The 14,644-nt window shown below is 45.0% G+C and overlaps 1 protein-coding gene across 1 annotated transcript; it reads right to left on the bottom strand.

Annotated features, from left to right (window-relative positions):
- Nucleotides 1-5,596: 5,596 nt before the first annotated feature.
- Nucleotides 5,597-12,347, bottom strand: Gimap5 (GTPase, IMAP family member 5). The gene is made up of 3 exons (XM_059257707.1): nucleotides 12,152-12,347; nucleotides 7,599-7,650; nucleotides 5,597-7,073 (listed from the first exon to the last, which is right to left on the bottom strand). Exons 2-3 carry the CDS (start codon nucleotides 7,639-7,641, stop codon nucleotides 6,193-6,195), a joined length of 924 nt encoding a protein of 307 aa, XP_059113690.1. The 5' UTR covers nucleotides 7,642-7,650; nucleotides 12,152-12,347; the 3' UTR covers nucleotides 5,597-6,192.
- Nucleotides 12,348-14,644: the final 2,297 nt, after the last annotated feature.

Below are 14,644 nucleotides of genomic sequence, written 5' to 3' on the forward strand. Positions count from 1 at the left end.
TTTTGCATTGACATGGATTTTGGTACAATGATACAAATTTAAAGTTAATTTTGTTACACTATTATGGTGATATTTTATTTGTACTGAAATGTGATTTTATTTGTATGTTAATAAATAAAGTTGCCTGGGGGTCAGAGCTAATAGCAAGCCATAGCAGAAGCCAGGTGGTGGTGGCGCACACCTTTAATCCCAATCACATGACAACCCATCACAATACCAATCATAGAAGACCTGGAGGTCTGTATAGATAGGCAGTGACGAGGAGGTCATGTGGTTGTGTTTACAACCAATGAGAAGGCAGAACAGAAAGTCAATAAAAAGACAGATACACAGGAAGTAGGTCTCTTTCTGAGGGGAAGGATGGTAGTGTCAGGAAGGGTAAGAAAGGGTTTTTAGTATCAGCTCTTAGCTACTGCTCTGACCTTTTGGACTTTTAACTCTGCATTTGGCTCTGTGTTTTGCTGTGGGATGGTCTGTATGTCAAATGTGTTGCTCTGATTGGTCAATAAATAAAACACTGATTGGCCAGTAGCCAGGCAGGAAGTATAGGTGGGACTAACAGAGAGAAGAATTGAGAGAACAGGAAGGCAGAGGGAGACACTGCCAGCCGCTGCCATGACAAGCAGCATGTGAAGATGCCAGTAAGCCACGAGCCACGTGGCAAGGTATAGATTTATAGAAATGGGTTAATTTAAGATAGAAGAAGTAGATAACAAGAAGCCTGCCATAGCCATACAGTTTGTAAATAATATAAGCATCTGTGTGTTTATTTTATAAGTGAGCTGTCGGACTGCTGGGGTTTGGTGGGACCAGGAGAGAAAACTCTCCAGCTACAGTGTTTCTTATTTAATATGACTGTTACATCTACACACTATATATATGTTTCTTTTCTTGTTTAAAGGATTTTTGTATATTGATACAAATTTAAGGTTATTTTTGTTACAACATATTGTATATATGTTTCTAGTCTTGTTTAAGGTATTGTACCTATATAGTTCATTTAAAATATAAGGTAAATTTTGAAAGCTATTATTATAAACTATTTAAGATAATCAAGAAACATAGGTTAATAGTCATCTATAACAATCAAATTTATAAAGATGTTAGATATGTTTTCAGAATATATAGAAATATATTTTAGATAGATGGTCTCCAAATACTTCAAAGACCTAAAGAATATGGCATTTAAAATGTTTGGTTAACTTAGGACTTTTCATGACAATGAGACACATCTGCTCCTGGCAACACTAATCCACTTCACAGATGATGGGCATCAAAGAAACTCCTTATGGAGTTTCTTTCAATGTGGTAAGTCTAGCCATTTGGGCAAGAAACTGCTCTTGCCTGGATTGCTCGACAATATGTTGTTTAAACTCGACATGCAGGACCCATAGGAAAGTGACAATTGAACTTTGCCAAAAAAGGGTGAGATGGTCCTTCAGGGTCCTGCTTCACAGAAGAAATGGCCAGACACTCTGCATACAGAGGAAAGTGACTGACAAACTTTGCCAAAATAGACGGGATAGTGCTTCAAATTTCCTGCTTCACTGAAAAGTTTGCCAAATATTCTGGGCCTGTAGGCTGAAGATGGATGCCCCAACATTACAGAAGAATTTTGGGTGACTATCCAGACAGGCAGATATCTGTGTCATTTATAGAATTTTTGAAGTTGTTTACAATGCACTTCCTGTTTACTCAGGTAATATTATATCTTCTGGGGTCTTTGATGGAGTTTAAAACTAGATAGTTATAATATAGTTTTCCTTAATTATGATAAAAGATAAATTAGATATGAAACTTTAGACTCACAAAAATAAGATTGATGATAGAGTATTTTCCTTAATCTTGCCAAATACAAATAGACTGGATATTGTAACTGATTTTTGCTTGATAACTTGTTCTGTTATATGTAATTTTACTATGTTAAAGTTAAAACCTTCCTTTTTGATTAGACAAAAAAGGGAAAATGCTGTGGGATGTCTTTCTGTATGCTGAGAATATGTGTTCCTCTCACTGGTTGATAAATAAAGCTGCTTTGGCCTATGGCAAGGCAGGATAGAGCCAGGTAAGAAATCTAAGCAGAGATACAAGAGAAGAAGGGCAGAACCTGGGAGATGCCAGCCAGCTGCCCAAGGAGCAACATGCCAGCAGAATGATAATGCCATGGCAACGTGCCAATACATAGATTAGTAGAAATGGGTTAATTTAAATATAAGAACTAGCTAGTAATAAGCCTAAGCCATTGGCCAAACATTTATAATTATAATTTGTAGATTTAACGGTCTTATTAAATAAGAAACACAGAGCCAAATGCAGAGTTAAAAGTCCAAGAGGTCAGAGCAGTAGTAAGAGCTGATACTAAAAACCCTTTCTTACCCTTCCTGACACTACCGTCCTTCCCCTCAGAAAGAGACCTACTTCCTGTGTATCTGTCTTTTTATTGACTTTTTGTTCTGCCTTCTCATTGGTTGTAAACCCAACCACATGACCTCCTCGTCACTGCCTATCTATACAGACCTCCAGGTCTTCTATGGTTGGTATTGAGATTAAAGGTGTGTGTCTCCATGCTGGCTGTATCCTTGAACACACAGAGATCTACCTGTCATGTGATCAGGATTAAGGGCATGTGCTACCACTGCCAGACTTCTGCTATGGTTTGCTATTAGCTCTGACCCCCAGGCACTTTTATTTATTAACATACAAATAAAATTACATTTCAGCACAAATAAAATATCACCATAATAATTATATATTATAATTAATATAAGCCTCTGAATGGTTATTTGGGAACTGGTGGCCAGGAGAGATCTATCCAGTTACAATGAGTTAGAGAACTGACTTAGGGGTTAAGATCACATATTGCTCTTCTAGAGAACTGGAGTTTGAATCCTTGCATCCACACCATGCAGCTCACAACAGCCTGTGATTTCAGCTCTGGGTGATCCAGTGCCCTTTTCCGGCCTCCACAGGCACTGCACTCACATGTGCACACCTCCATACAGACACACATGTACACACACACACACAAATGAAAATAAAATTAATCCTTTTAAAAATGTGAAGAATCAGGTTGGGAAGATGGATTTGGGGTGGGTGAGTAAAGTGCTTGCCAAACAAGTGTCCATATAAAGTCTAAGCTCAGTGGTGCACATCTGTAATTCCAGAAGTTGAGGGAAAGGGAGACAGGTGGGTTCTGGGACTTGCTGGTCAACCAGTCTAGTGGAAAAGGCAGTTCCAGGCTCAATGAGAGAAATGCCTTGGAATAAAGCTATGCAAAAAATAAAAGAACTCTACAATAAAAACTGAAACAGAGAAAGAAATTGAAAAAAAAAAATAGAAACTGAAAGGATTGATCATACTCAATAGTTGGAAGAATTATATCATGAAAATGCCAATACTGCCAAAACCAACCTACAGATTCAATACTGTCTTTGTCAAAATCACAGTGTCATTCTTCAAAGAAATAGAAAAAAAAAATCTTAACATTCCTATGGAAGGAAAGAGATCCCAGATAGTTAAAGAGTAATTCTGAGCAAAAGAACAGTGTTGGAGGTATCACCAACCTGATTTGAAATTATATTAGAGGCATAGTAACAACAACAATGGCAAAAAAATCACAAAAGCAAAAATAAAAATATGTTATTGGCATAAAACCAGACACACATATCAATGGAGTAAAATAAAGGAACTAGATACAAACCTGTAGGGTTTTTTCTCCTTTCTCTTTGGGGGGCCCATCACCCAGCTCCCAAATAATTACAAGGAGATTTATTCTTTCTTATGAATGCCTGGTCTTAGCTTGGCTTATTTCTGGCCAGCTTTTCTTTTTTTTCTACAATTTATTTATTTTTATTTTATGTGCATTGGTGTTTTGCCTGCATGTATGTCTGTGTGAAGGTGTCAGATCTTGGAGTTACAGACAGTTGTTAGCTGCCATGTGGGTGCTGGGAATTGAACCTGGGTCCTCTGGAAAAGCAGTCAGTGCTCTTAACCACTGAACCATCTCTCCAGCTCTAGCTAGCTTTTTTTAAATTATTCCACCCACCTTTTGCCTCTGGGCTTTTATCTTTCTCTATTCTATACACCTTTCTTTACTTCTTACTCTGTGACTTGCTGTGTAGCTGACCCCTGGTGCCCTCTTTCCTTCTCCTTTTTTCTCACTCCTCCCACTTCTCTTTTTCGCCCTTTATCCTCTCTGCCTGCCAGCCCTGCCTATCCCTCTCCTGCCTTGCTATTGGCCATTCAGCTCTTTATTAGACCAATCAGGTGTTTTAGACAGGCACAGTAACACAGCTTCACAGAGTTAAATAAATGCAACATAAAAGAATGCACCACATCTTTGCATCATTAAACAAATGTTCCACTACATAAACAAATGTAATACATCTTCAACTAATATTCTTCAACACAAACCCACACAGGTATAGTTATGTGACTTTTGACAAAGATGCAAAAAATACATACATCAGAGAAAAGATAGCATCTTCAACAAATGATGTTGGAAAAGCTGGGTATCCTTATGTAGAAAAATGAAGCTATACCCCTGCCTCTCAATCTGTGAAAATCAGTTCAAACTGTATCTCCTTGACATAAGAACTAAAACTGTTGAAAGAAAAAGTAAAGGAAATACTTCCAGGTTCAGATAAGGAGTTTCTGAAAGGGCTCAAGCTACTCTGGAAATGATGCCAACAATTAACAGATGGGGTTTTATGAAATTCAGAAGCTTCTGTACAGTGTAAGAAACAACTCACTGAGTGGAGACAGCCTGCAGAGTGGGGAAACCCCTTCACAACTATTCCTTTGCTATAGGATTAATATCCAGACATACCAGAAAGTCAAAAAAGAAGGAAACCAAACAGACTAATAACTAGATATAGCTAGAATTTGAAAGGAAGAAATCAAACAACCCAGTTGACAAATGAACTAACATGCAGACATTTCTCAAAAGTGACCAATACGCATAAGAAAAACGTCTCCTTCACTAACCTTTAGAGAAATGCAAATTTCTTGAGGAGTGTTAGAAAGATGGCTCAGCAGTTAAGAGTGAGTATGTTTCAGGGGACCAGAGTTGGTCCCCAGCACCCACATCAAGCAGCTCTCAGCTGCCTGTAACTCCAGGTCCAAGAGACCTGGCACCCCCTTCTGGAGAGGATGCATAAAAAAGGGGAATATTTATACACTGTTGGTGGGGGTGTAAACTAGTCCAGCTACCATGGAAATTAGCATGAAGCATCTTCAAGAAACTAAAAATGTAACCCAGCTATAGCACATAGAATGAAAATAGTCTGACCTCCTCAGTTTTGGTCCTTCTGTTCTTCCTTTGGAAATGGGAATATTTACTGTGTGCCACAGTATGGTGGAAGTATGCAAATATATATATATGCTATAGCATATCATCCAAAACTCCAGGTCAACACACCACAGAGACAACCACACATCAGTGTTTATGGCCGCACTGTTAACAACAGCTCAATTATGGAACAACCCAGGTGATCTAAAATGGGAGAATGGATAAATAAAATGTGATTATATTATATATAAAATATATATGATAATATATATGATGATATACATGCACAGTGGAACCTTTTTACATTTATTTTATTTTTTGAGAATTTCAAGAATGGCAGCTATAATTACATCATTTCTACCCCCTCCAACTCCTCCCATGTCTTCCCTATTCCCTTTCAACCTCATGATCTCTTATCCTCTAATTATTATACATATATGCCCACATATGTACACATAAATACTACCTGCTGATTCATTTCGTGTGGCTAATGTGTATATGTGTTTAGGGATGACCACATGGGATTGCATAACCTATTGGGGAGTTCCTCCTTGGAGGAGATTGACTTTCTTAGTACAATACAGTTGCCTGATATATATATGCAGAGGATGTAGGTTAGACCCCTACAGGCTCCCTGATCTCTATGAGCCCCCATGAGTCCCAGTCAGTTGATTCTGTGGACTGTGGTCTCTCTTGTGGTGTCCCTGACCTTCTGGTTCCTCTGATCCTCTGCAGGACTCCTAAGCTCTGAGCTCTGCCTGATCTAAACTAGAATCCTAAAGGGGAAACAGAAGAGGCCCGGATTAGCAGTGTCTCACAGACCAGAGTGGTTTTCGGAAGGGGATGCTCACATCGATGGATCCTGGCATGACGCTTTAGAAACTTCCCTCAAGTACAAAGCATCAAACATTGTAAAATATGAGCAGAAAAATAACAATGAGGATTGCTATGCCCAACACAAAGCTTGCACAAATCCCATAGTGCAAAGCCATCCACTCTTTGCCTCTGAGGAGCGCCTTGAGAACCCAGTTGCCCTCCTGCTCCTCCAGCTCGCGCTTCTGCCTCTCCACCTCCTGCCTCACCTTCGACAGGTAGCACTTGTAGGCTTCCTGATCCTCACTGTAGCTGCCATTAAGGAGATCGCAGGCGTGAAGGAAGAGGTCATTGCTGTAGAAAGATTCCTCACACTCCTGCTCCAGCCTCCTCACCACAGTCATGAGCTCTGCCAGCTGTCCCTGCTGCTCTTCCCCTGAGGCCCTGTTATTAAAGGCACAGTACCTCCTCCCACACTCCTGGACCAGGCTGCGCAGGCTGTGGTTGTCAGTGTGGGTCACAAACCCATCCAAGGTCTCATCTGTCAGGTCTTCCTTGTGGGTGAAGAGGATGATCATGTGCTTCATGACTCCTGCCCCAAAGATCTCCTTCACCCTCCTCACAGCCATGGTGTCCTGGGCTGTGAAGCGTCCCAGCTGGGTCACCAGCAGCAGCACGTGGGGTCCTGGGGCACACAGCAGGTAGCAGTCTCCAATGTCCTTGTCCATGTCTTGGTTCTGAGCCTTTGACTCAAAGATGGGGGGTGTGTCTACCACTAGGAAGCTCTTTCCCTTCCATGTGCCTATCTCTGCCTGGCTGGTCCTGGTCACCGACTGGGCTCTGAGCCTGGACTCGAATGCTTGTCGTCGGAGAATGCTGTTCCCTGTGGCACTTTTCCCGCAGCCAGATTTGCCCACCAGGAGGATCCTCAGCGGCGGTGATCCTGGGGTGCAGGCATCTTTCTTTCTGTCTTTGGGGTGAAGGAAAGCTCAGGTGTAAGAAATGATTCGTGAAGAGAAGGACCCCAAACTGACAGGAACTAGTGCAAACCAATGAGGACTCACCCCCTTTCACTACCTCACACCTACCACACACCGGGCTTATGGGATAAAGTGCGCCTGATGGTCAGGGTCCAAGGCATCTTTCCCCTAGGGATTCATCAACGCAACTTTTACCATTTTCTGTCCAGGTCTCAAGTGGCAAGCCAATGCAGAATGCTCAGGGGAATCCAGGGCTGGCCATTCTGGTCGTCTGCCCCTTTATATTCATCTCCTGCCACCCTCCCTGGGCTCTATTTTACAGGATGGCAGGTTTTTATCTTGGGGAACTTGCCCTTGCTTTGGAGAGTGTGACAGTTAGTGGCCTACTCCATTCAATTGTCTGGTGGTACATTTGTCTGGCTTCAGGTGCCTGGAAGGATGTTTGTCCCTGTCTAGGCACTGAGCAGGGGGTCCTTGACCTTTGAAAAGAGTCCCACCCCCAGCAGCCTTCTTACCTGTGGGGAAGGAACTGTTTACACCTTTCTGAAGCATTTCCATCTTTTGTTTCTAGAAGAGAAAATATACAAAGAGTGTTCATGTTGGATTTCAATATAATACGCAGCACCAAACGCAACACCTTGTAGAAAGGGACATCAAAGCAAAGAAAAAGAACTGCTGGAGTCGCCCATACCCACTTACAGGTAGTTCTAAATGATGCAAAGGAGAAAGAGCCAGGAAATGGGTATGCATAGCGTGATCACATGGACAGACTCATTGTCACCATGACTTGTCTTCAGCCCACAGGCAGAATGAAAGTGGGCTGTGTACCCACAATAACAGTTAAGTAAGCTGGTCAGTTATTTCCTACTGAGCACATGGCTGTCTGGGCTTCTTTGGGAACCTAGTACTAGAGGATGCTCCCTGCCCCCCAGCATCTCCAAGAGATAAACACAATTCTTCCTTTGTTCCATGGCAATGGTCCCTCTTGCTCTGCCCTGAGCTAAGCTGAGTCCAGATCACAGGACTTTCTCTGCCCAAACTGGGAAATCTCCAGGCAAACCATGGCCAGCTGTTCACCCAGGAGTAGGAGTCTGTTGTGGGGCCAGGTTGGAAAGTGGTGGGGTGCACCCAGTAAGCAGAGAGAAAGGCTAAGTCCCGAGGCTACCTAGTCAGGGTGTGTGCTCCCGAGGTCACAGCTCAGTTTCCAGCTCAGTCCTGGACTGGAGACACCTTGAGGGTATCTCTCTTCCAGGGCCCTTCCTTTCTTTCTGGCCTGTTCCTCGCAAGCCTTCCTTTGGATCCTTGTCCTCTCCACTCTACCTACCTCCTGTACCAGGTAAGGGATCCACTGGAGAATGACTCCCTAGCTTCCTTCCATGTTCTTTATACAGCATGCCAGCTGAAGGTGTGGCCCAGATTAAAGGTGGTCTTCCCACCTCAAAGATCTAGATTAGATCTAAATTAAAAGGTTTAATTAAGAAAAAAATCCCTCACAGGTGTGCCCAGCAATTTGGTTTTAATTAATTCCATATGTAGTCAAAGTGACAACCAAGAATAGCCAACATAGGCCTTGAAATGAATGTCTAATTACAGAATCTCAGGGTCTTTGGTGAGTCAAAACACTTTTGGGAACAAAACACTTTGGGGAACAAATGCATTCCCTAGGTGCTTTCTAGTACCTCTATATATGAAACTGGCCAGAGACCAACTTGTCCAGAAACACAAATTAATAAACAAATTTTGGGTCCTTTAATTTTGATACTGGATGCCAGAACCCAGCATTTTCCCCAGTAACTTCTTTGTCATCCATGCTGAAGATGTTTTCAGCTCCAGGCGACAAGTTGTAGTGACTTTGAGTCTGTCCTTGTGATCACATTACAGGGTCCCATTTCTTGGGTCTTTTTCCTTTGGGTCAGCAATTCCCTGTCTCTTGGGCTCTCTGCTCGGTAATCAGTCCCACAGAAACTAATCTAATCTGGTCCACACAGATGCCCAGGACACTCACAGTTCTCATAAAAATAGCTAGCTATGTATCTTGGGCATGGGCTTTCACATGGAGACCTGTCCTGAGGACCATCTGTCATCCTGCCCTCTGAGAGGTTTTCAGAGATGGTTGGTCTGTATCGGCTTGATTGGGCCACTGGGCCAGCAATCTGATCACACAGAAAAGCAGGTGCTGCTGTGATGGATGTATGCACATTACTCTATAACAGTGATTCTCAACCTTCCTAATGCTGCAGCCCTCTAATACAGTTCCAGGTGCTCACATGTGGGCGGACCTGCCTGGAGACCGATAGAGAAGCAGTGTCTTAGTTCCTAAAAGCATCAGAAATAGATGTTTTCAGATGGTCTGAGGTGACCCTGTAGGGTCTTGACCCACAGGTTGAAAACTGCTGCCCTACAGAGCAGGCCTCATCCAATCATGGAAAGGCCTTAGGAGCAAAGCTGAGGTCTCCAGAGAAGGAATCTACCCGAGATTGGAGATTGCCCTGGCCTGAGTTTCCAGCCTCCAGACACCTACAGGGGTCAGACGTTCTGCCCTTCCCTGGTCACGAGAGTCAGTTCCTTAAATCTCTGAATGTGCTGAGGAATATGTTTCCTGTTCTCTGGAGAAGCTGAAGACCATGAGAGCCAAAGCTCAGCTCAAGCAGAGACGCAGCAGACTGAACTCAATCTTCAGCTTTGCTCTGCGCTCTTTACAGGTGAGAAAGGAAAAGCAGGCGGTTTGAAGAAATGGCTAGGGATTATCATTTAAACTCAAGATACCGTTGCTGGAGCTGTCTCTGGGTCCCTTGCATGGTGGATTCCAGCAGGGCATTGGGGGGGGGGGTGCCCCTGAGGAGCGGTGGGTAGTGCAAGAGCCAGGTAAGAAGCTGGGGAGGCGAGTGACTTACAGGGTAGGAGGGAGCATGTGCAGCCAGCTACAAACACAGGCAGAGGGAGACGGCCCTGGTGTTTCTAAGCTAAGATCCGGGTACCCTGGAGGCCCTGTGCAGCTTCACACTCCTGTGAAGAGAACAAGACTTTGGAGGTTGGACAAAACCACGCTTCCCAACACTGCATGAAAGAGCAATGGTAACACTGCCACAGCTTCCTGGGCAGTGTGCCTCTAACTCAGGCTGATAGGATGGGCTCCCCCTGCTGTCTGTGGCCCCTGGGTGCTGACCAATGGTCTCTCAAGCAGGACTATTCATAGTTCGCCAGCAACAAGTGGCGGGTCATTTCTCCAAAGTGAGAGCCTTGAATTGCTGCTGGCTCAGGATCCAGCCTGATCAGAAAGGAAGGAAAGCAAGGGTGGGATCATCCGGGGTTTCTCATTTCTCAAGCCTTCTTTATTCTTTAGGATCAGGAATGTCTCAATGTTTCCACATGTCCCTCTCCCGTGCTTTCTCTAATTGGAACCCACACCCCCCCCCCCCCAGCAAAATGAATGTCACCTTTTCTGTTTCCAGGTTGCGCACTTTTGCATTCTGCCCCCTTCAGGGTATCTTATCATAAGCCACCACCCTCTTGGCACAGCACTGTGCCCTCTCCCAGCCCACTGGGACCCAGTCATCCACCACCCCACCCACCTGACACCCATCCGTTCTTCCACTCATTTTTCCGTAGTCGGTAGGAGGACCGGTGGGTGTGCATCAGCTATTTCCTGCCCCTGGTTGGACCTCAGAGCCAGCAAAAGTGGAAGTGCTCCCCCACACCCCTCCCAGGACGTGCTCCCTGGCAGGGTGCAGGACTGGAAGAGACTGGAGGAGAGAGTGGGGGCAGGCCACGCTTTGAAACACTGTGGAAAGGTCACAAATGTTGGCCTTGAGTAGATTATCTTAGTCTCATTTGACAAAAGTAATTTGTCAAAAGTACCATCCTTTCCCATATCCTTGACCACAGCATCTTGAAGATAAATGGACCCTGATCAGAAAAACATGACATGCTGGTATAAAGATAAACCACTGTGCAAGGCTCATGGGGGTCATTTCCAGGAAAATGACCTGGAAAAAGTTTCATTCTGGTTGCTTTGACTCACCTTTTTTTTTTTTTTATGTATTACTTTATCCAAAACACAAAAAACAAATGCTTTATGTGAATAGATCAACCCAAGTGGTACCCTGACATCCTCTCCATCTTTAAAATGAAAGCCACTTTCCTCCTGTCCAGCACTGTGAATATTCACCAAGAAAAAGAAAAGTAATGGGAAAGAAATTAGACCAAAACTCCCGGGGATGGGGAGATGGGACAGCCAGTCCAGCCAATGGGTGAGCACCAGATTCAGTGAGACCTGTTTCAGTAGACACTATAAAGAGACCGGGGAGACATCTCACTCTCACACATGAGGAGTGGAGTTTGTATTCTCAGAACCCATGTAAGAGATGAGTGTGATTGTGATTGTGATTGAGTTCATCTGTAACCCTGCCCCTGGAGGGACAAGATGGCACGGAGGCAGGTGATCCCTGGAGCTCATCTGAAGTTTCCGTCCAGAGCCTTGGGTTCCTTACTGCGGCAGCAGAAACTTCAGGGCAGTTCTGGGCTCCTGAGCCTGACTTGATGAAGCAAGTGTTCCTAAGGGAGGCTAGGGAATTTCACATCACTCATGAGGCCAGTGCTCTGTCTTCCTCCCCCAGCACTAATTTCCCAGACCACAGGAAGCACGGATACCCCGTCCTAAAGAGTGGCTTCCCTCCAGCCAGCTCCTCTCTAGCCTCCAGACACTTAACACAGCCAGCTGAGCAGCCATGGGGAGATTACTTTAGAAAGTTCGCCATTCCTCTCCCTCCTTAGGAACTCCTGGCAGGAAACCATCTCTAAGAGTCCACCTCCCCTGAGTCCCAAGTGGGGTATTAGGCTTGTCAGATCGAGAGAGAAAACTCACTGATGTTCCACAGATAGGCTAGAAGCCTTGGGGCACAAGACACTACGGCCCCCACAACTTTTCCTAAAATTAATAAAGAGATCAAATGCCTTGCCCTTCAGATTGACACTAATTGTTACGGGTAGATTCAAAGGTGAGCAGGGGAGAGGAACACACACACACACACACACACACACACACACACACACACACGAGCTCTGTTACCTGGTGGGCGCTGGAGGATCTTTCAATTCAAGGTCTACACGCACTGTGGAGCACCTTCCTGTCCTAGGCAGCCTCTCACAATGGTTTTTAATCTCTTCATGAAAATACAAGAGTTATGAGAGGAGAAAAACAGCTCACAAAATCTGTCTGCTGGGGGAAGAAGATGGTGTCTCCTGGGGCATAGGAAAGAGTGATGTGTACGGGGTTTTCAGTTGCTCAGAGAGCAACTGAAGAGAGCGCCCAGAGGAAGAGGTTGATTTAAAAAAAAAAAAAAACCCAGTTCTTTCCTGCCACACCCCCGCCGCCCACACCACCGAGATGCTTTTATGAAGAACACATTCTCTACAGGACTAAGAGAACAGAAGCATAGAAGCATGCATCCCAAGCCTCCACTTCGCCCCTCTGGCCGGGCAGACAGCACGCATCTCCCCAGCCCGGCCATTCACTTCTGCCCTACAGCTGAGACTACAGTGGCTTTCCAGGGTCCGCTGGGCAAACTGGCAGGTACTGTCAGGATGGTTCCCTGTCTTCTGGGGAGAACGTGGGAGGACAAGGCTTAGATTTCCTCACCTGGGCAGATCTTGTCTCCACAGAACCCACGGAGCTAGCTACCCAGGCAATGATAGGACTTAGGCAAAGCAACGAGCACTTACTTAGGGAATCCCAGGTCCCCTCCACCTCTGCCTGCTGCCCTGCTGGGCTCAGGTTGGGAGTGGTGAGCCAGGTCTCCTCTCTGGAGAGCCTTGCAGGTGCCCCACTTCCCTGCGTGTTTGAGGTCAGATAACTGTTTTTATTTTCTGTGTATGAGTGTTTTGCCTACATGTATGTAAGTGCCCTTTGCACATACCCAGTGCTTGTAGAAGCCAGGAGAGGCTGCTGGACCCCTGGAACTGGAGTTATCGACAGTGGTAAGGCTTTCTTAACTACTGAGCCATCCCTCTGGTCTCAAGTTCAGATGATTCAAGAAAGTCTAAGCAGGAAAGTGGGGTATGAGTGACTCAGGCCCCCTGCGGAGTGTGGAGAGCAGGCATTCCAGTGCAGCGGCATTCATAAGGGAAAGCCAGGCTTGACTTCCACAAACCTTCTGTAATACAACTTTAACTTTTGAGATAACAGTGGGTATTTCATTGAGCGAGTGAAGGCTTTGAACCAATAGGAAGCATTTCTTCTTTTAGCTGCCGAAGCATTTATTTAATCGTTATCAATAAGAACTCAGGAGTCAGATATAACGGTAAGAACCTGAATGATCAGAGAAGCAGAGGCAAAGTGACCAGTGACCTCCTATCTCTTTCCTTCCTTGATCCAAAAGGGCTGAGAATCTCCTAAGCCCCTCCCCACTACTTCCTGTGTCTCTATATGTCCTCTGTCATCCAAAACCTCTATGGCTAATTTTGGTCAGTTAGTAGCTAACTCTGTCCTCAGATACTAAGTAAACTTTATTGCCAGTCTCAGGAGTGTCAGAGTAAGATCAAAATATCCACAATAAGCTGCAGAACATCTTCTAGTCTCTTATTTTTGCCAATTAAGAAAGATCAGCTCTAAAAAATAATATTCATGGGTGTATCACAAACATGTTCCCACCCGAGCCAACTTCCAAAGCTGCCTTGGCGTGTATTTTTATAAATACCCCATACACGAGAAGGGAGTGCTGCTGAAGGTTGGAGGCGCCCAGGCCTCACTGGGCCTCCACCGAGAAGATAAACTCAGCAGCCTTAACACCTGCAGGCTAATCCTTATGTGTCCAAGCCACAGAGAGAAGCCTGGGGACCTTGAGCCACACCTGTCTGGACATCAGGGGAAAGGCAACTGGAAGGAAGCACAAAGATGCTGTCTTCAGTCTGCTCTCTGGGCACACAGGAAATGACATCGATCTGGGCCAGATGAATGGATGCCTTTCCTATAGCATGTTCATATTCTTAGCTGGGTCCCCCCCCCCCATTAAATTACAGGTGTTTTCTTGGTTCCTGAAAGCCCTGTGTTTTATAGATGCAAATACCTACCCCAGGTCCTGCCCATCCAGTCCTCTGCAGCTCCCGCTCTCCTCAAGTCAGAGCCTGTGGCTACTACTTGGAACTCTTTCTTGGTCTATGTTCACTGCAGAATTCTGGTGCTGGCCTTCAAGGCGAAGGTGCTGCTGTGAAGGAGCTGTCAGCAGCGAGGGAAGGAAACTAAGCACCTGCAGCCACAGAGAAAAGCCGCACGCATCACTTCTACCAGAGCCTGGAGCTCAGAACTGTAGCTCTGTGCCATGGAAACAGCCCCTGCCAACCCCATGCCGTTGTGGCTGTTTCTTTGACAATGTGTCTTTAATATAAGATTTCTTAGACAAATCCCGAGAGAACTGATGATCTGTCCCCTCCTGACACACACAGGCCTGGAAATAATAAAGCGACACAGGGCTTGAGAGATGGTGTAGTGGTTCAGAGAGTTTGCAGCTCCTCCAGAGGACCTGAGTACAGCCCCAGGAACTTCAGTACCTACTTCTAGCCGCCT

This window comes from Peromyscus eremicus, chromosome 3, assembly GCF_949786415.1.
Source record: "Peromyscus eremicus chromosome 3, PerEre_H2_v1, whole genome shotgun sequence".
Lineage (NCBI taxonomy): Eukaryota > Metazoa > Chordata > Mammalia > Rodentia > Cricetidae > Peromyscus > Peromyscus eremicus.